We start from the raw sequence: 22,528 nt of genomic DNA on the forward strand, positions 1-22,528 counted from the left end.
GAATATGGAATAGAAAATAATGTTAGAGTAAGTTCTCAGATCACATGTGTGATGCATCATGACCGAGATTTTTTTAAAAGCCCATAAAAACTCAAAATCAAAGAATATTTTGTACAATATTTAAATTAAAAGTTGACAAATAAAAATTAAATGTTCCCTATAATAATATTGCAATAGCCAAAATTTCAACGCTAGATGTGGTCTGATAAGATAGATTTATAAGCAGTGTGCGAAATTAGCACTAGCCCAAAGGGTTTTGGCTAGTAAGTAATTTTACTTCTTATATATGTGTATAAGAATTTGTGCTATTACTTTAAAATCTGAATTTTGCACACTGTACAAGCGATTGCGAATTCGAATGCGATACTTCGGGAAGCTTCAAAAGCACTATGTTGTTCTCAAAATATGTTGTTCTTCCGACAGTGCCTGAAGCCTGCAGTATTGACTCCAGTATTATATTTACTAAGGTCCAACTTAAAGAACTAGATGGGTGATGAAATCAATGTGGAGTTTTTTTCACCATTTTGCAGGGTTGGCACACCACGAAAATAGGTGACATGGCAATTAACACACGTTCAGTGGGTAAACCCTGTCCCAATTGGATAATTTTATCAAATCTTTTAATTAAGTAGCATATATGCCGAAATTTTATTTGAACAATTTGCCAACGTTGTCTTTTTGCAATTCCTGAGCACTGTGACTTTTTTGTGTCAATGTTACTCAAAAGAAGATCAACCAATAAAACAGAAACTTGTTAAATTGTAAATAAAGTTATGAAAAATTAAACTTTCATTATCTATAAATTTGTTCAGTGAATCCAATTTTTAAAGTTTTGTTGACCTCATGTCAATTGCAATCGAGTACTCTCACTTTCAGATGTGAGGCCTCGACTAAAGGTAAACAACGCGCATAGTGTATGTAATTTGTGGGTGTTTATGGAACTATCCACTTTGCATGGTTAAAACTTAAATAAACAATTTTGACATGGATTTAATGGGAATCAATTAAATCTTTAAAAGTACATTGTTTATTGCGGCATTGTTTGAATAAATTCAGTCATTCTTTTAGTTGTTTCCTTAAACGCTCGACTCAAGGTAATTGGAGGATACGTATTTACTCATACAAACACAAACTTCAAAGCATTCAAGAACCACTAAGTTATTAATAAGAAATAGTGTTTAAATACGAGTTTGCAGCTTATAGGGTTTCATAAACAACATAAAGATAAACCAACGTTGAAATATGAAAATGAAACAACACACTATACGTGTTTTAAGGACAGTAACACAAACCTAATATGCCTTTGTTTTCAAAAAAAATAACAACTCTGGCGCCAGATTTCGCGGGGACTTGATGTTTGATATAACGAAAAACAATTTCAAACGAAAAGGCTACACTAAACTAACTAGTATGCCCATGTCCTGACGGATCTGACTAAATACAGTAATGTATACACTTTAGCGTAATGTGGCGAACTGAGGCGTAATGTATATATAATTTTAAAGCGGGAGCTTATTTTCGGTATAAACATGTTGTTTTTTACATTTAGCGAACATGTTTTTATAATTGAATTAAAATAAATATTTTTTTTTGTGTGAAAAGTACCCGGGGGGGGGGGGGGTTAACTTCCGAAATTTTAGGGTAGGAGTGTCCCACTGAGACTTCCAAAATGTGATCCATTTGTATACCGGAACTCTGATAAAGTAGACCCATTTTGATACACGATTTTTGAAAAAGAAGACCCATCTGTATACGATACCACGGAGCGTATATTGACCTCTCATCTAGAGTCCGTGACGATACCTTTGAGTAAATGGACCCATTTCAATACAATACTTTTGATAAACTGGACCCATTTCAATACTTAAATTTGATAAAGTGGACACATTTCATACAAGAATTTTAATCTCTATCATATCAATACAGTATACTTATTGAATTTGCCTTTATATGTTTATTTGTAAATTTCATATATGAAATTTACTTTTTGATACCCATTTACATACAAGGATGAAATTTATCATACCTATTTTGTTACAAATACTTTCAAATCTATATGCATTTATAAACAAGCAAATTCCTGATTTCAATACACATGTCTATAATTAGATACTCAAAACCATACCCACATCTATAATCTTAGTCGAAAAACACACCCCATATTTTCGACACACCCCTATATACCCGTATATAGGAAGTTACCTCCGGGAAAAAGTAGGTATATATACGGTATATCAATCACGGGTCATGCGTAATGATATCCGTATCAATTAGTGTATATATTATTTCAAAACTGGAGCTTATATATTGGTATAAACGTATTTTTACATTAAGTGGACACGTTTGTATGATTAGATGAAAATAATTTAATTTTCACAATGTGAAAAGTAGGTATTTAATCACGGGTCATGCGTAATGATGTTCGTGTTTATAATAAAAGGTTCGCACAAGCGTAATGATGAATTTATTTACAAGTTTGCCCATACCAGTGTAGAAATGTATACATTACTGTATTTAGGTACACCGTGTCCGGGTAAAATGACTGTCATCAGGCGACATGTTTTACGAAGATACGCATTTATAAATTGTAACGTATTTTGATTAATTTTACGAAATTTAAACAAAAAATGAAATAATCGGTACGTGTTGTACAAACAGTATACTAACTAAATCTTACAAAGCAAATACCGATAAAGAACGAGACGTTAACAGATGCGTATGATCATTTTTGACGATGCTGCAAAGCAGCTCGTCTAAGTTATCATACCATGAACAATGCTTCACAATGGCGACCTATGTAAAAGACCGAGCCAGTCCGATTGAGATAGCTCGATTTTCTAATCGGCATACCTCGCTGATTATCATTGATAAAGGTAAATATTAATAGAACAGCATATTCTGGGGAAACAGATTCAATAAGTGTATCAAAACGTTGATTTTAAATTAGTAATTTTACATCCATTTTATATTTATGGACCAATGAAACAACTATATATTTGCCCTATTGTGTTTGATATTTGTTCTCTATTATATAAATAAATTGCGAATAAAAACATATAAAATTAACTTTTTACGGTATCACAAATCTAAAGAATACGAACAATTTCGAACCTGCAAATTGTAAACGCTGCACTGCCATGATTGATATAGATAAAACAACATTTCTTAGAGTAGTTGTCTGTCCCGCTTGCGCAGTGGTAAGCACGTACCCTTTTTCACCTCTACGGCAACGGCTCGATTTCCGCTCCAGGCGCAATGTTGTTGTTTTTTTGTTTGTTTTGTGGTCACAATATCGGAAAGGTGGGGTTTTCTCCGGAAAATCATATCCCCCCGCAGAACAAAACCATATCTAAAATTAAAAAGTATTTCAGTAAAAACAATTAATAGCTGGAAATTGCAGCTATCATTTGTAAATCGTCCCAACTGTCGTCAGTCTGAGCTTATTAGGTAGGAGTGCTGGACACACTCCGGGTCCCATTATTATGCAGCATTAGGCGCGGAGGTAACTCATAACCTTGAAAATACACAAATACACACACTGGGTGAATCATAGGCGCGTATAGACTTAAAAAAGGAAACAAACTCACGTGCGGACACAATCATTTTAAATGTACATATTTAATACGATATTCTAACAGAAATTACACAACCGCCTAAGTGTACATAACATGTTCGATAATTCGTTCGTTTGTTAGATTTCAGCATATAAAAGGTCATATCGCTTTGGTTAGTTAACTTATCCACATGTTCCTGGGCGAACTCGGGTAGTCAAGTGCTCTAACGATTGAGCTCACCTGTGCCGGCTATGTGCTCATACCTACTTTCGAGAATCATCATGAAAGTATTGCCATACTAAATGGACAAACATGCCTATGCGTATTGAACTTAAATTAACAAACAATATTCAACAGAAAAATAGCATAAATCCATGTCCATGGGCATGTGAAATCACGTCCAAACATATAACATTATTAAAGGGATCTTTTCACGGTTTGGTTAACTGACAAAAATGAAAAAAATTGTTTCAGATTCGCAAATTTTCGTTTTAATTTATGATATTTGTAAGGAAACAGTATATGTATCTTTTGACGATTTGAAAACATAAAAATTATAAAGCGTTGAAACGCGAAACGATTGAATATATTGGAGAGTTCTGTTGTCGTTTAAATTTACGAAACTACAAAGATTGCTTATATAAGGTATAAAATACTTAAACTGCGTATGCCCGGCGGAATAGCCGAGAGGGCTAATGCGTTTTTACTTCAGACTAACTCCAGGACTCCGGGGGTCACTGGATCGAGCCCTGGTACCGGCTACTTTTTTCCTTTTAAAAGATAATCGGCGTGTATTTTTCTGTACTACTTTTCGTAAAACTTTCAATTACAATAAAATGTTTTTGGGCTATTGAAATTATGTTTCAGCAGATATATACAAAACATGACATGATCGTTAATAACACTTGTACATCATACCCTATCTTTATTTCGTTATTTACGTTCTTAATTTAAAGGGGCCTTTTCACAGATTTTGGCATATTTTGATGTTTGTCATTAAATGCTTTATATTGATAAATGTAAACATTGGATCTTAAAAGCTCCAATAAAAAACCAAGAATAAAATTTAAAAAAGATATTTCTTGTTAGATTTGATCGAGAATGTAACCAGCCTCCCAGTTTCGTACCTAAATTTTTTTCGTACTCAATTTTTTTAGTACCCACAATTTTCGTACCCAATTTCTTTTTCGTACCCGAAATGTTCGTAATCACATACACAATTGTGGTGATATAGATATACTTAAATTGATGCTTTTATATCCATCCTCTTCAAAAGCCTCGTCACACCAGTACTGTCTGTACTTTGATTGAAAAAACGTTGGCGCCTCTCAGTATGAACTTCGCATTTAGTACGAGCCGAGTCGTCTATTCTCCACCGCTTGCAACTTCATGAACAGTACATATAAAATAATCTTAAATATTCTGTGAAAATGAGCTAGATTTATTTATAAAACTGGCATTATGTCACAGACACTGATGCCCCCAAACACGTTTCATCGCAGACTACTCAACTATATATTCTACGGAGGACAAAAAATACCTCAATTGGTCGCAGTCTAAATTCCTCCAATAACGATAATGTGCACATTCATTTGAAAAGATTACAGCAAACTACGATAAGAAGTATCAGGAGTTGATCACACAAGATTTTTAAACAATATATGTTATACATGGGAAAAAATCAAAGGACCATAATGCTGCGAAAAGTCGTTGCAATAAAAATTAATACATATTCAGGTCATGCTATTTAGAAAGAGTTTTCTTAAGATTCAACCATAAGTTTTACAGGAGTAAAGATTTTTTTTCTGTGTTATTAAGTTGAATAACAGAACAAAACTCATAATTCTTTAAAAATTGTCGCAGCCCAAAATCAATCTACAAATTGAAGTCATGCAGCTGTTAGTTTTGCGAGATATATTCCATAGTTAAATAGGAGTTCAAACCAAACTTTTGGACGTACGTGAGGACGGCCGTTCTTTCGAACGGACAACTGCAAGCAATACTACTAATTACTAATCCATGTAAGTGATTTTTAGATTTCGTCATGACGACTTACTAGGTCGTCTTGACCATAATGGCTTGAACTGATACATGAAATTCATAATGACTTAACTGACATCTCGAATTCCCGTAAAAGCTGTACATAACAGCTTGACATCATGACATTTACGAGTATGTCTTGTAACTGTGGATTCATAGACCCCATGCCTACCTCCATATCGACTTCAGCAGTTTATAATGATATAATTGATTGGTTTATACCGTGACTTAAACACTTTGTAAATTATAATTAATTAAATTTACTATGTGCTGGGATACATACCTTTTAATACATTCATAGTACTAGAACGTATATGCCTGCAATGTATTGTTGTCATATCTCAAATTTATGTTTTGATCTCCAGATAAACTTTTCACATAAATATACCGGTAATGTAATATAGCATTATTCCGCAAAGCTTACCGTGGTTAAGTTTTAAGATTGATTTAAGATTTGTACTAACTAGAAGATAAACTTATAACAGAAATTCAATGCGCATATATCAGTGAATAATAATTTAGCGTCAACAAACACCAGAGTTCTACAATTTCTGGTCACCAGAGCGACGACATTTGGGAAAGTCAGCTTTTTATCATAATACGTCTCTTCCACACCAAATGGCGTCATCATCACAAACAAAACACCAAGTGTTTGAAAAACGCCCGAAAGTTCGAACAAGAACAAAAATAAATACGAGTGTTTTTGTGAAAACGTTTTGTTTTCAAAAGTTTTTTTAACGATTAAATGTACATTGTATTCCGCATACAGACTTCGTCTAATTAAAACCGATCTTAAAGTAACATTACTATTCGAAATCAACGAACATTTCGTACAATTGTTCGTAAAATAAACTCAACCAATTAAAAATCAGTGTTCCTTATGGCAATTGCCGAAAATTCAACGTCATATGTGGTCTGGTAAAATAGATGTTTGTAGATACAAAATGCTCGTTTTTATTATTGTTTTGCATATCTATTCATACGACACATGAACACTAAAATGGTGTTCGTGTGTCGTATGAATAGATATATTCGCGGGAATTAATTGTGGCCACACAAAAGTACAACATTCTCACATACGTCAATCAACAATTAGCATGCATTTGGCCATATGACCATTTCCATTTTTTAAAATTTATATTTGACCAAATTTGAATAGTTTGTTAGGTGTTTACAATCAAATTTTCATTGAAAAAAAAGCAATAACAAGAATAACAATTATCAAGATACTGCGTTCAATAAACGCATATGCCCCAGTGGAAACATTGCCGGTAATTGTTAATTTGTCCATTTCGAAAGGTCTAGGTGCAAAAGTATGTCAATATCAATGGCAAAATGAGATCAGGTGATGTTGACATGTTTAGAGTGTGCATACATATACATAGAATTATAAAAGATGAGTATAGCAATCACTATTGATTTTAGACGAAATGTGTCATTTTTGTTTAACCAAGTATTTCGACTCTCTGAATAAGTCTAATTACACAAGTACCGGACGGTCAATTATCAAGATTAACGTGAGTTCAGGTATATTGGCTGTGTTGATAGTGTTCCAATTAATAATCCATACAGGTATCAAAGCTTTGTAGAAAGCGTTATGTTAGACGAACACCTAATTTTCGGTTTACAAAGAATTTGGACCTTCTCAATTAAAAAAAATAGGTACATGTCACGGTAAACAATAAGGTCGGGTCATGCAGGTGTGTTGATAGCGTTCAATCATTGAAGCTTTGTACGAAAAAAAAACAACAATGTTTGACATGTCATTTTGTGTTAATCTCGTTAAAAAGAGGACGTATAGACGGAAAAACTAATGGAAACGTCAATCTCTACATGATTTCTGGCATCTCTAAATGCTGGGATCTATAGCAATATGGAATAACAGGACAAACAAACACAACAGTTGGTGCATACAAAGATGTATTATAAAACAAAATACACAATGTCTAAGCTACAACTGTTTTAACAGTTATGAGAAATATTAATAGATTAAATAACAGTAAAAGGAAATGATAGATTATCACAGTTAAGTTCTTAAACAACAGCGTTAATACAATAAATCAGGCTAAAAGATCATTTATATATGGGACACACACAGAATATACCTGATAATCCCTGATCCGTTTCTGCTAAAGCATTGTCCTGACATACAACAGTTAAATATAAAGCAATTTCTATCAACAACGAAATATTAAGCAAATGCTATCAACATCATATTAAACAAACAGACTATGGAACTAACAACAACATATACAAAGAGGTAATAGTTTAGATCAATAACTATATATATTTATATTTGTATGAATCCTCAAACACTTTATTTTATAATGCCATTCATGTAAAACTTATATACTCTTGTAATTAATTCTTATCAGCAATAGTTTTAAATTTCCCGATGATATACTCTAGAAGCTCAATTTTGTTGCGTCTTTTCATGAACAGGGCCTTTGACTCGTTGATTCCGAAATCGAGAATGGCTGCAAACACAGTCATGAAGCAGAAGCTTACGATAAACACAAATCCAACAAAGAAGATTGGTCCCAACACCCTGTGTGCTTGCTCGATTCCTGGAAAGTCCGAAGTTCCAAGGGCAAAGTTGAAGATTGCAATGACACTTCTGAGGAAACTTCTATAATCAGACAGAACCTTTCCAAAAGCCAGATAGCAGAAATGCCCGAACCCAATTACAAATACACATGCCATGAACATGAAACTGAGTAGCATGCCTTTTGATTGCTTTACAGTGTCCATTATCATGAATGTCCTCTTGTTAAAACGAAGCAGCTTTATCGATTTCAGGGTGACAAGGCCCACCAAAAAGGCCATCAGGTAAACAAGGACTGAATCCCAGAATAATGCTGTTTGAAAACTGATGAACGATGACACATTACTAGCCCTGTAATCATCTATCACGCTGTTCACTGAAACCATTCGTTGGAAAAACAGTCCAATGACAGAATAAGACAAGGAAATTTGTATTATTTCAACGTAAGACCAAATATCGCTGAAATAGGCTCTTTTGCCAAGAACTTTAAACCTTTTCCACTCGATGTACGCAAATGCTACGTTAAAGGCAAATAAGAGCACTTCACACATAGCAACGAATATACTAAAATCCGTAGAATAATGGAACAGCTTTGTGGAATGGAACTGATGGGATGGTACGACTTCGCCAGTGTTCAGGTACTCGAACATGATCACAGCCGCCGTGAAAAGGTTTGCATTTTGATTGTACACTGTGAATTCCAGCAGGACTGCTCGGGTGTACTCGTCTATCCAGTCCGAGTTCCACATGTCTTGAATGATTCCTGGAAAGAAGAAATACAAACTTACTCAAATATGCTTATGGAGTTACACAAATAATATAATTACATCGAATGTAAATCGTGCAATAACTTCCTGTCAATAAATTAATTTTCTGTACTTAAATGGGGTCTTTTCACGTTTTCAAGGCGGGGAATCACGTGGTCAGAAATGAGAAAAAGGGCTGCCGATGCATCGATTCAATGGTGAAATCAAGTTTTAAAACAGGTACATCTTCCTTATTACTTACTTGTTTTAATCGGATGACGCCTATCATAGGACAAGCCGGAAGCGGTTTCAGCGAGTATCAACCATTTTCCTCTGGTTAGTCTGAGTGTGGATATAGCTCATGGAATATTTCGCAATTTCCTGGACCGTCAATTGTTATTGAACACGGACTAACAATAATATCACTATTTTCACACTTATTAGCACTGTTTAAGTACCAGTTGTTCATGTGGACGCATTTTGGTTGACAAAAAACGGATAAATCGATTGCTTATGGCGTTATTTTTGGGTAAAGTTGAGTTTCGATTGGTTTTGACGATTAATTGTTATTGAGCACGCACATGGTACTTATACACGGACAACTTCTTGAACAACTGTTATTGAGCACGCACATGTCAAGGAATACCGTTTTATCCGTTTAAAACAACCTCGCATTGGCATGTTCTGGTACATGTAGCGATACATATCTAATGTAAAGGCACTGTAAATGTTAGTTTCGTATACGATCATACACATTTTATTTTCAATAGGAATTTTATTGCTTGCCTTTTTCGATGTAGCTGCTTTTTGTTACGGCTTGCGAGTGTTTGAAAATGTTTTATTTCCTCCACATGTATGTACATTAAAGACAGATCTCGAAGTTGTTTGATTTAAAGAATTTGCGTGCTCAATAATAGTTGTTCAATAAGGTGTCCGTGTATAAGTACCATGTGCGTGCTCAAAAACAATCGTCAAACCCGATATTAATGTTAGTCCGTGTTTAATAACAATTGACGGTTCAGGAAATCGCGAAATATTCCACGAGTTATCTCCACACTCAGACCAACCAGATAAAAATGGTTGATACTCGCTAAAACCGCTTCCGGCTTGTTCTATGATAGGCGTCATCCGATTAAAAACAAATAAGTAAGTAATATGGAAGATGTACCTGTTTGAAAACTCGATTTCACCATCGAATCGAGGCATCGGCGGCTATTTTTTCTCAATTTTGACCACGTGACCACGTGATTCCCCGCCTTGGTTTTGGTTTCTTGACAAAATTATAAAAAATGTTTCAGATTCGCAAATTTTCGTTGTAGTATTGATATTTGTGGGGTAACATTAATACTGAACATTAAGCATGCTCTAAAATATCAATAATGTGCATCTTTTGACAATGACAAAATCTAAAAAGTATAAAGCATTGCCACGCGAAACGAAAGAATAATTTGGAGAGTTTTGTTGCTGTCGTTATATTTTGTGATTCTACGAGGATTGCTTATATAAAGCATAAATTACATCACTCATGGTATGGCCGAGTGGTCTAAGAGGGAGGCGTTTTACTCCAGGGCTCCAAAGGTAAGTGGATCGAGCCTCGTTGAGAGTTACTTATTTTCTTTCTTTAATTTTATTCTTGTTTTTTTACTAGAGCTTTTTAGATAAAGTGTTAACATTTATCAATATAAAGCATTTAATGACAAACTTCAATACATGCCAAAATCTGTTTAAAGCCCCCTGTAAAAATACAGTTAATACATATAAAACCATTAAACCTATTTCTTTGTCAGTTTTTTTATTCAGGCAAAATGTTTGGTATATTGCATTCCTTAATTAAACAAGAAACCGTCGGAGACGGGTGATGCTCCCCAATTTTTTTTGTCACAATACTGCACTATATATTCATATAAAAGGAAATGTCTACAGGCACAGTAGTTGGGGGGGGGGGCAATATTTTCTTTATAGAAAATTTAAAAGGGCCATAACTCTGTAAAAAATCATCCGACCAGAACCCGCTGATAATATGCACATCTCCTCTTGGTAGTGAAGCTTCCCATAAAGTTTCATTGAATTCCGGTCATTAGTTGATGAGAAATAGCCCTGACAAAAATTGTGCACGGACGGACAGACGAAGCGGCGACTATATGCTCTCACAAAATAAATTTTGGGGGAGCATAATTAATTGTGTCGTTGCATTCCAAGTCTGCTTATTATAATAATTGCTATATTTAAATATGTATCCGTATTTATTCATTGTTAATCTAAAGCGTTTTAAATGCAAGTTAAGTGTAAGGGGTTGCTTTTGTTACATTTACCACTTTATTGCATGTGACACCGCACCTCAGCGTGACATGCAATACAAGTACATGGTACAGTACGGTTGTAACTTTTGCAAATATATATAGAAAATCTTGTCAGCTGGACAGTCATACTCTCAACAAATTGTAAGGTGTGATTCGGGTTTTCAACATTAAACTGTAAACATGACCGTAGACATCAGGACTAGGTTTGTCTCTCCTTCTCAAAATAGAGGATGAAGGAAGCGATACGCAAAACATCTACTTATCTAGAAAAACCCCAATTACTGCAAATTTCGTACACTAACTAACTTTTTTAATTGTTTCATTCCCAATTCGTTTATACATGAAAGTACACCCACGAGTCAGTGACCAAACATTAAGGCAAACCCTTAAAAATAAAAATTTACATAATTTCATCGACGTTTGGATACTACTCTGTATATCGGTACATTTTAAAATAATAGCGTGTGCTATTGAACTAAAAGTTGTAAAGTATTAATAACTTAAAGAAATGTTTAAAATGAATTTAAAACATTTCTTATTTTAGATTCTTTACAGAAAGGTATTCCATGGTTGAACTCGGACCGTCAAGTACAAATAAAGCATGGTAAAATCTGTAGTATGAATCACCAAAAGCAATCTTTAAACTCTTAATTCACACTGATTTACAGGATTTGTTGTTGCCAATAAATTAATCAGCACCTATTGTATAAACACATTAAGCTTAAGGTATAAACAATTTTACCATATGCGTGCAATGCGCAACGGAAACACGCAAATAGGAATAACTACTTTCATTAAACAATATAACTATAACGGTACTTGGGTATTATTTTAAGGCTGAGCACCTGGTTGAAGATCGGATTCTTGAGGTAGAAGGACTACATATCCCCCACCCGAGTAAGTTGCCCGTTTTCCAACGGTAGGTAGCGTCTTCAGTTGCCATGCTGACTGGTGTATCCACGGTGACTCAAGCGACGAATTCTCGGGTAAAGACTTACTCCATGTCATGTTGTAATTGCCGGTGTCTTGGGTCTTAACTGAATACTCGTTGGAACATTGAACGTTGTAGATTTGGAATCTCTCGAATATTTTCTCGGCGCCTTCATAGCATGAGCCTAGAACGTAATTGTACAAAAGCATTTTTATACCAATACACTGTTTCCTTTTTCTTCTAAAAATACTGCAGTAAAGCTAAGTTTACTTCGTGAAGATTTATGTCAATAATGTGTGGACGATGATGAGGTAGAAGTCTTGTCAAACAGACATTAACCTACACATGAACTAATAAGTTTGAAGTTGGTATTTATTTAAATGAAAATAGGTAAAACCCGGACAAACAATTCCATTGGATTTAAATACATAAATAAAGAGATGGTAAAAAGAAGCAGGCTGCTATAAAAATCCCGACATGGGAGACTGGGGGATACAATAACAAGGTTTTGACAGTATTGCACACAATACAACAGTCAAAATCAGTCCGTTCAAAAGCCCTGTCAATTAAACATGTCTTTTACTTTAAAGCCGCCATTTATATATACACTGAAATGTTTTGTAATAAATAATTAATATCTATTGAGCAAACCAAATCGGATGATCTTATTGTTTTTATATTGACAAGATGATCGACCTTTGATTAATAAAGTGTATGAATATAACACTCACAAAGCTATTCATTCGAATAACTAAGTGTGATTTTTGTATTGTGGTAAAAAGTCATCTGACACTTTACTGCAAAGGTGAAGAACATGCATAAATCCTGGGCCCGTTTTCACCAACAGCCTAAAAGAATCAATACACCCCAGAAAACTCGATACCTTGCGGGTCGTGTAATACCATAGGGGACAGTGCTGTGCATTTTGGCATGAACTTACATAGGGTAAGTAAATTGGAAAAATTAAATTGTTCAAAGTCCAATTTGAAACAACTGTGTATAAACATTGATAACAAAGGTATTGGCCTACATGTAGAAAAAATCCTGACAAAATTTCTTAAAAAATGAGTGAAATTATGATCCCTGAAGTAGAAGATCGGGCAAAACGGGCCATGTTTAGGCATTTAGGGGAGAAAAAAAACACACTTTCACATGTCTGCCATAACCTCTCAGCAGGGTTTCTCCAGAAAACTATTTTTTGTAAAGAAATTGCGTTTTTAATGACCATGTTGGGAAATTATTGATACCATCTGGGGAAGACCAGGAAACCATATGTGGGCAGTGGGTTTATAATTCTTTTTCGTGACAAAAAACCTAATCTTCAGCCATTTTAATGCAATTTCTCTGCTTTGTAGAGGCCTATAGTAAGTGTTTGTGGGCACATATGCATACAAATGTACTTTTAATGCTTTTTAATACAGTTAATGATATTATTTGGCTTTTATCCAACATCATTTCAGAAACGTGAATCCTATGTCTTATATATAATGTGGCTATTCAATGTCCACTTTAGATATGCGTAAAAAAGCTATCACAATGCTAGTGTTGCCCCCCCCCCCCCACACACACATCATTATACTGCGACAAAGTCTGTTTGGGGGGGCTATATAGCTATATAGGAATCAGTTTTTCCCCACCGTCCCAGTCCCAGTATGTTACGTCTGTCCCGATGTTTTGTCCGTTTGTCCGCCCAATTTATTTTCATGACATAAATTTTGAACAAATGAACATACAACATTCAAACTTCATATGTTGATGCAACCTTATTAGCTTTATATATACGCCCCACCGTCTTTTAGGTCACTAAGTCATAGGTCAAGGTCACTTAAATCTCTGATAGAAAACTTTATCATAGACTTATATTTGAAGTGCTTCCACCTACAGCCTTCAAAATTCTTATTTTGATGCACCTCATTGAGTTTTACAGGTCAAATATGGTGTCAGATCACTAGATCAAATGTCAATGTCACTTCAACCTCTAATAGAAAACTTTCATGTTGTCTTCAGAACAAAAATGCTTCCATCTTCAATCTTCAGACTTCCTATGTAGATATACCTGACCTAAATGAGTTTTACATTATCACACTACATTATTTGGCCATTAGGTCAAAGGTCACTATGTTCTCTGATCAAGATACATTACATTTGCCCTTCCTGGGTTCTAAAAAACCTCATATGTAGATGCATCAATGAATTTTGCGCAACACATACCCTTATGATCAAAGGTGGAATGGAACATAAATTATTAAAAATGCATACTGTAATAAAGTGAGTATAGGTAAAATGTCTTCAACATTCAAACATATTATATCAACATGAGAGCTATTGTTACTCTAAAATATATCATTGTCATTGCACAAAATCAAAGACTGCTTGTGATTGTAAATTTGTTACAGCAACTAGCTGTAATATGAGCTTTTATTAGTCCCATTTTGGTTGGCAACTTGCATTATTACATCTGCAAGTGGGATAGACTGGAAAAGTTGCTTTTGCACAGTGTTCCATTTCATCCTCTTAATATATCACATGCATTTAGCAAACATGATAAGTGTTTTCTGGCGGTGTGGTATTAATAACTTATTAAACTTCTTCTCAAGAAGGTCAGATATCTATCTATCTATCTATCTATCTATCTATCTATCTATCTATCTATCTATCTATCTATCTATCTATCTATCTATCTATCTATCTATCTATCTATCTATCTATCTATCTATCTATCTATCTATCTATCTATCTATCTATCTATCTATCTATCTATCTATCTATCTGATCTATCTATCTATCTATCTATCTATCTATCTATCTATCTATCTATCTATCTATCATCTATCTATCTATCTATCTATCTATCTATCTATCTACTATCTATCTATCTATCTATCTATCTATCTATCTATCTATCTATCTATCTATCTATCTATCTATCTATCTATCTATCTATCTATCTATCTATCTATCTATCTATCTATCTATCTATCTATCTATCTATCTATCTATCTAGTTTTCCAGCAAATATCCTTTAAGAATTAATAACAATGATTTAACTTTCTGTGAACAAGGTAAGTGTTATTCTTTTAATCAACTGTACTTGTGTGGTTAAATGTATAAAATCGGTATATTAACGTCATGTGTTGAAGTCTTATTTGCGGCTATAAACTGGCAATGGCCAAATTCGTTAAAAGGGTAGTAACAAGTCAGCTCATTGAAATTAAAAGGTCAAAATCAACTATTATTTTGTTTGATAACATTCTTTCCAAGGCCAGTCTGTGCCGATTTTAATTTTACTTAAATACGCTTAACAGTAAAATCACAGAAGAAACTTAAGGCAATCTAAACAAAATTAAGCGTTAGTTAAGAAACTTCATTTGAAATGAGTTTTTCTCATTATGAAACTTGCCGAATTAGCACCAAAAGTCTCAGAACACGCCACATAAATATTTTACATAAAAACCCCATATACACTTATTAAGACATCATTTTTATGTACCTAACCAATTAATGTATGCGACAAAACAGACAAGTCTTTCTTTATATTTCAAAAATAGTGTTGGTAAAAGAAATAAAACTCGAGAATGTTGAAAAGGCACCATTGATCATATATAAGGCATTAAAAGTACAATTGAATGCATATGTGCCCACATACACTTACTGTAGGCCTCTACAAAACAAAGAAATTGCAACAAAATGGCTGAAAAAGAATTATAAGTCACTGCCTACATATGGTTTCCTGGTCTTCCCCAGATGGTATCAATGTTTTCCCAACATGATCATTAAAAACGCAAATTTCTCCACAGTAAATAGTTTTCTAGAGAAACCCTTGCTGAGAGGTTATGGCAGACATGTGAAAGTTTGTATAAATCCTTTAATTATTGTATTGGCTTGCAAATTAAAGCAGTTTTTCTCCCCTAAATGCCTGAACATGGTCCATTTTGCCCGATCTTCATGGAGCCACATTTCGCTCATTTTTTAAGAAAATTTTTCAAGATTTTTTCTACATGTAGGCCAATACCTTTGTTATCAATGTTGATACACAGTTGTTTCAAATTGGACTTTGAAAAATTTAATTTTTCCAATTTACTTACCCTATGTAAGTTCATGCCAAAATGCACAGCACTGTCCCCTATGGTATAACACGACCCGCAAGGTATCGGGTTTCCTGGGGTGAATAACCTAAGTTTATAATTTTTCCTTAGCTTTTATACTGATTTTCCCTTAAAATTGAAGAAATGCCTTTAGTCATATTCGCAAAATTCCTTACCTCAGAAATACCGTTTTTTCCTTAAAAGTTTACGAACATATGGACCTCCCGTTACTCCAAAGAAATACCTTAAAATGGCGTTTTGAGTGGTTTCAAAAAAATCATGAATGTTTTCTTTAGCATTAATCATCGCTCTAAATGCAGACCGATATATGTACTCAAATGACATAATATCCTACTTTTCAAAAGTATAGCGGAAGTTAACTTATAAGACTTGCTTTTCATGCTTACAATAATAAGTTGAGTTTTGTTATCATTTTACGTCATATCTTTGGATGCATCATGTTCTAATACATGGGAAGAATATGATTTTAAGGTGGCAATAGCAGACTTTATCTGCTTGCGACTTGGATATGTTAACATATTTGACATTGTGGTTATGCATGTCAGATTGTGTTTTTCCCCTTTGCACTGTAGGGATGTGTGTTTCAACTCAACATTATCGAGTTAGCACTTAGTATGTTTTATTTTTAAAATGACTGCCTTTTTCTCCATGGCCAGAAGTTTTGTAAATAGGATATTTGTTCTACACTAAGTTAAACAAGCATTAACATAATGTTTTTGTTAGACAATTTATTAATCTTTCAACAACAAGTCAACGAAAGGGAGGACTTTCAACAATATCAACATTGCCAGATTATCCCTTTTTACACATTAATTTATAGGCAACATACACATGTTCATGTATTATCGTCAGTGCCCTTATTCAGATGGAGACCCTCATTCCGGTTATATGTATTACTTTAGAACGAGAATCTCTTGATAACGTCACACCATTGTAGTTCGTGTAATTTGTGTTACTATCAATACTACGATTAAAAACTTGGAATAATACAGCGAAGAAGAAAAAACATGCATGATGCATTTCAAAATCTTACTTCAAACTAAAAATGATCATAATTTATCCATTTTCCATACATTCTAAAATTATCAAGGTCCCCAAATAAATTGGATAGGGAAGCAGACGACTGAACTTGCGAAACACACATGACTTTTGATTGCGAATTGCAGTGGAGTACCTTCCTTTGATCTGGCTTCACAGGAATTATTTCAGCCATGCAAATTGGTTGATGCTATCGCAGTACAGCTGTATGTAAGGAACCACGAGCTTTGCATGGATAATGATGATAAAATAAGCAAATTTGACAAGGATTTCATTGGAATTAAATAATTCTTTGAAAGTTTATCGTTTGTTGCTGTATTGTTTGCATAAGTTCAGAAGTTCTGTCACTTAACTCGTGTTCTTATTACACAGGAATTAGGTTACTGGATGATGCAAATTTTTCTGCACTCAAACCATAAAATTGTATTACACTTTATGTTTTACACTAAGATCAATACAGTATTTGAAACATTAAATATTATATAACAGTGCAGCTTAACAACATGAACATGCAAGTTTTTCATTTATCAACACAAAATAATTTCTACCATTTCGTACAAATATATTTATGTATAGGCTCCCAATGACGATGTACTATATTTTTAAGTAATATCAATTATTATTTTCGTGCCCTAATTCCCTATTGAAAAAGAAAACAACACTCTGAAAAGCATCTGAATGTTTTCTTCTAAATCACACTTACATTCAAAGTTTTAAAGCCATTATTTCGTTATAATTAGATGTTTTTATATATGACAAGTTTGTATAATATGAAATTCCAAGTTAGTGACCTAAGTAATTATTGTTATATATTTATAAACAGAGTGAGTCAATTATGCGCTGTTCTGCATAATATATGCAATGTTTAGATTACCTGCCCACAAATCCTTTGAACATGGGTGCCTTACAAGATCATTATGGAAATTACAATAAGGCCTTCATTAAAGGAATATGGTTGCAAATAAACTTTAGATCAAGTTTACATTATTCATTCAAATAACTTGTATACTTAATTTAAAGAATCATTAACAAACATGACATTGAACACGGACCTCAACCATTTAATCAAAAATCATTGGAATACACAATGTGGATGAAGTTCATGGTCCTTTTTATTGTAATATGACTATAGTGTTATTTCCATAACAATGACTACTGTTAAGTTTGTTTAACTAAACACTATATAATTATTTCTCCTGCAAATGCCCGAACTGGGCCTCGTAAATTTTATCTGGAGCTCCAACGTCCTCTTCTTTATGAAAACTGCAATCGTGGCAACTAAGCAAACCTGATAAGGTACTTAAAATCTCATTTTACCAGTACCTTTTGCCACCCTTAGTTGTCTTAGTCTCCAAGGCCCAAGCAGGAAGTGATTGGAGAAAGGTGTTAAATACTCGTGGTCGGAAATAGCCATGTCTGCTAGACTGGGGATGGCCACATCATGCAGGTACTGGTAGAACGTCTCTACTTGTTGACCTGTTGACGTTTGGCATTTCATATAACGAGCAAATTTACATGCAGAACAAGTGTTACTGACATGTTAATGTTGATAACATTCATCATTTCCACACTCAACCCTCAAATAATTCTAAACATGTATGTACTACTCTATGATAAATAAGAACGCTGCATTATGTTTCTCAGAGAAGAAACGAACATAAACAAAGTAATTCCTGGATAAGTTTAATATAATACAAAAGTTTTGAAAGTAGCACGGTGTAGGTGCATATCGGTGGCCTTTCTGTCAAAATGCTGCCTCTCTGTTCATTCTTCGCTGCCTCTCTGTTATACACATGAAAAATGGATGATCGTAATTCACAAAACAGATTAGAAAATCAAAAATTTAAACCCGTAAACAGATTTTTGCATAAAAGGTGGTCCATGAGTTGAAGCATATATCCAGCTACAGGTTCATGTTATTCCGCAGGTCCACACTCTTATCACAACTCTATTGAAGATGGAATGATGACGAGGGTAGTAGATAGAAATTTGGGCGGCTGGCTCATCTCGATTTTTTAACCATGAATATGGTTAAATTTAGTTTTAACCATCTTGTGGTTGATTTACTTTTAACCATTTTGTGGTTGAATTTAGTTTTAACCATCTTGCGATTGAATGTAGTTTTAACCATCTTGTGGTTGAATTTAGTTTTAACCATCTTGTGGTTGAATTTTGTTTTGACCATCTTGTGGTTGAATTTAATTTTAACCATTTCGTGGTTGAATTTGGTTTAACCATTTCGTGGTTGAATTTGGTTTAATCATTTCGTGGTTGAATTTGGTTTTAACCATCATGTGGTTGAATTTGGTTTTAAACATTTCGTGCTTGAATTTGGTTTTAACCATTTCGTGGTTGATTTGGTTTTAACCATTTTGTGGTTGAATTTGGTTTTAACCACGTTTATGTAATTATGGTCATTTATGATTGCTTAACTACGTTATGGTTGAATTTTAATAAAAAATTCAACCAAATTAAAGCCACACCTGAACCATGAATAGCGAATACATGACAATGCAATTTTCTTATTATCGTTACGGGGCGGCTGGAGGACTTTCGACCGTTTAGGCCTATGCAAATATTCTCCTTTTATATGTTTAATTTCAAAGTCTTGGTAAACAATGTCGTTTGGTTTGATCATTCCGAGGTAAGAATGCCGTGGTAATAGCACCTTTGCGGTCGAACGGTACGACGGGTTAGGAAGAGGTTTTATATTACAAAAAAATTGAATTGACTTAAGTAATTTTTTACTATATATAAAATGGATAACACCACGGTACAAGAGTTGATTCAACGGAGTAGTATCAGCAATTTGAAAATCCACCACCACAAGAGGAGCATCTAAATACATTTTTACAAGAAATTAAAATTTGCACAAAAAATAGTTAATAGCATACAATTCAAAAGTCGTACACCTGTTAAAAACAGTTGGATTTATGATCATCGTATTATGGATTTAGAAGATTATAAAAGGATTAAGGTTCATTTCCAAACCCAAACTGGGCTTGAAAATGAATATTACAAGTATATTAGGCTTTTATTGTCAACCCATGAGTTTAACGATTTGGGGATAACCGAGCCACTTGACAACGACTTGTTTCCGCGTTTTCGAATAACTTTTTCAATTCTATATACTTCTTGACTTATAGTTCTTGTTCATAAAACGTACCCTGTATTTCCTCTCCATTATAATCAATAATTTTATACGTTGGCGGATCCGTATATTGAACTTGTGACACTGTTAACACTTCCTCAGTCCATCTAGGGGTATATCCTTTCTCAAATATTCCCTTTTTAGTGATTCTCACCTTATCGCCGACTTCAAATATTGGCTTACCGTACTTTTGAGGGTGTTTGGAGTACAAATTGAACCAAACTACGCTTTCGTTCTTTTTATCACTAGCATCAACATGTGTCAGTTTGATTGATGAAGCTTTGTGTTGTTATAATCATTTACCATTTCATCTAAGACATCGATTTATTTTCTGGTAGAGTTGGCTGAAAAATATTTGAACATGTTTTTCTTCATTGTTCTGTTCCACCGCTCTACCACGGAACTTTTCTCTTCGTTATCTGTGGAATACAACTCGACTCACAACGCCATTACATTTTTATTGTAGAACTCTTTTCCTTTATCGACCCACAACTTTTGGGGTTGCCTTTTCTTAAATATTTTGTGAAATGCTTCTGCAACCTCAACTCCGGTTTACTCTTTAATGGAACAATCCATCCATATTTTGAAAATAAATCATAACTGTTAGCAAGTTTTTTTACACCATTATTAAACTTAGCCTAAGCTTGCATGTCTTCTTAATTAGCAGCCCATATTTTATCAATGCCATGGGCAACGACTATTCTTTTTCTAAAACGTTTTACACGGGTCTATGCAGTTCGTCTGCGAGCTTATCAGTCCATTTTAGTTCTTTAGCCACGACTTTTTTTCCCTTATAACCTAAACCAAACTTTGCCTTGGTATATTATTGGCTTTATTATACTACGCTCAATTCTTTCACGGATCGTTGGGTCTTTAATAGCATCCATTTGTTCAAGCATAATTTTATCAGCTGCGTTTCTACTTGCTGTATCTGGAAAGTGTTGGTAAGCTAAATCATGATGGTAGGCAGCATTATCAACTCGATCAACTGGTTTACTCCAGTCTTTATAAGCACCAGTTGAAGTTAATCGTTCGTTTAAATTAGTTCCATGTCCTGCAAAGTTCATTCCTGAAATATGCATTTCACCGGGAAATTTAGCCCACGGAAGCTTTACTTTACTAGTTACCAAATTTAACGACGAAACCAAGTCTCCTCCAGTTTAAGTTTGCATTTTTACAAACTGTGTTTTAACACAACCGCAAACGACGCACTTTCCGCGAAGCATTGGTTTATTGTTTTTACTTACAACATTTTACGCAACACTTTTTAAATGAAAAAATAATTTATATTTAAATGGAAGTTACAGATCTTTCGTGGAATGATGATATTTCAAAAAAATGCAACAGTAGACTTTTACCGAGATCACTACGAGGTCTTATTATTGGTAAAAGCGGATGCGGAAAAACTATACTATTGTTAAACCTTTTACTACGACCAGATGATTAGAAACAACAACTTACAAGTATAGTACAGAGTTATTAAAAAAGCGTTTTACAAACCTGCCTAAAGAAGAGATTCTGAAATTGTTTGCCGAGCAAGACTATATAAAGAGAATGACGTTTCACCAGTTCTTTTAGTTGAAGAAATGGCTAAATGTTTAGATAGGCCAGCTGATTTGAATGTAATTTTTTTGAAACGTCTGATGATGTACCTGATCCTAGAGACTTAAGTAGCTCTAAAGAATTTAATGATTTTTGACGACCTTCAGTTGGAAAAAAAAACTAATGTGAATCTTATTACATAAAAGGACGCCACAGCAATGTAGACTGCTTTTATCTCGCACAACAACTTTAAACTTCCAAGACAAACAATACGTGAAAATGCAAACTGTATGTGTTTGTTCCCACAGGACATGATCATATTAATCACATCTACAACTATCACGTTTCAACTGATATGTCAAAAGAAGATTGAAATTTTTGTAAAGTAGCCTGGGATCGTCCTCATGGATTTGCTGTTATAGATCTTACTAGTAAAAAAAATGGTATAAGATCCAGGATTTGACTACTTTACATAACTCACTACTTGAAAAAAAAAATTTTCTTAAAAAAGGAAACAAGAGTGCTTGAGGACAGGTTATCAGAATTAAAACAAATTAGATTAATACAAGTCCGAA

At 34.0% G+C, this 22,528-nt stretch overlaps 1 protein-coding gene across 1 annotated transcript in view; it reads right to left on the reverse strand.

Moving 5' to 3' along the window:
- Window positions 1-7,497: 7,497 nt before the first annotated feature.
- LOC127875075 (serine/threonine-protein phosphatase 4 regulatory subunit 4-like) overlaps window positions 7,498-22,528 on the reverse strand; it is a 106,579-nt gene continuing 91,548 nt past the window's right edge. The window contains 3 exon segments of the mRNA XM_052419895.1: window positions 7,498-8,902; window positions 12,031-12,300; window positions 18,584-18,736. Coding sequence (XP_052275855.1) covers window positions 7,956-8,902; window positions 12,031-12,300; window positions 18,584-18,736 — 1,370 coding nt within the window. The 3' untranslated portion in view covers window positions 7,498-7,955.

The sequence above is a fragment of the Dreissena polymorpha genome, chromosome 3 (genome assembly GCF_020536995.1).
Source record: "Dreissena polymorpha isolate Duluth1 chromosome 3, UMN_Dpol_1.0, whole genome shotgun sequence".
Taxonomy (NCBI): Eukaryota; Metazoa; Mollusca; class Bivalvia; order Myida; family Dreissenidae; genus Dreissena; species Dreissena polymorpha.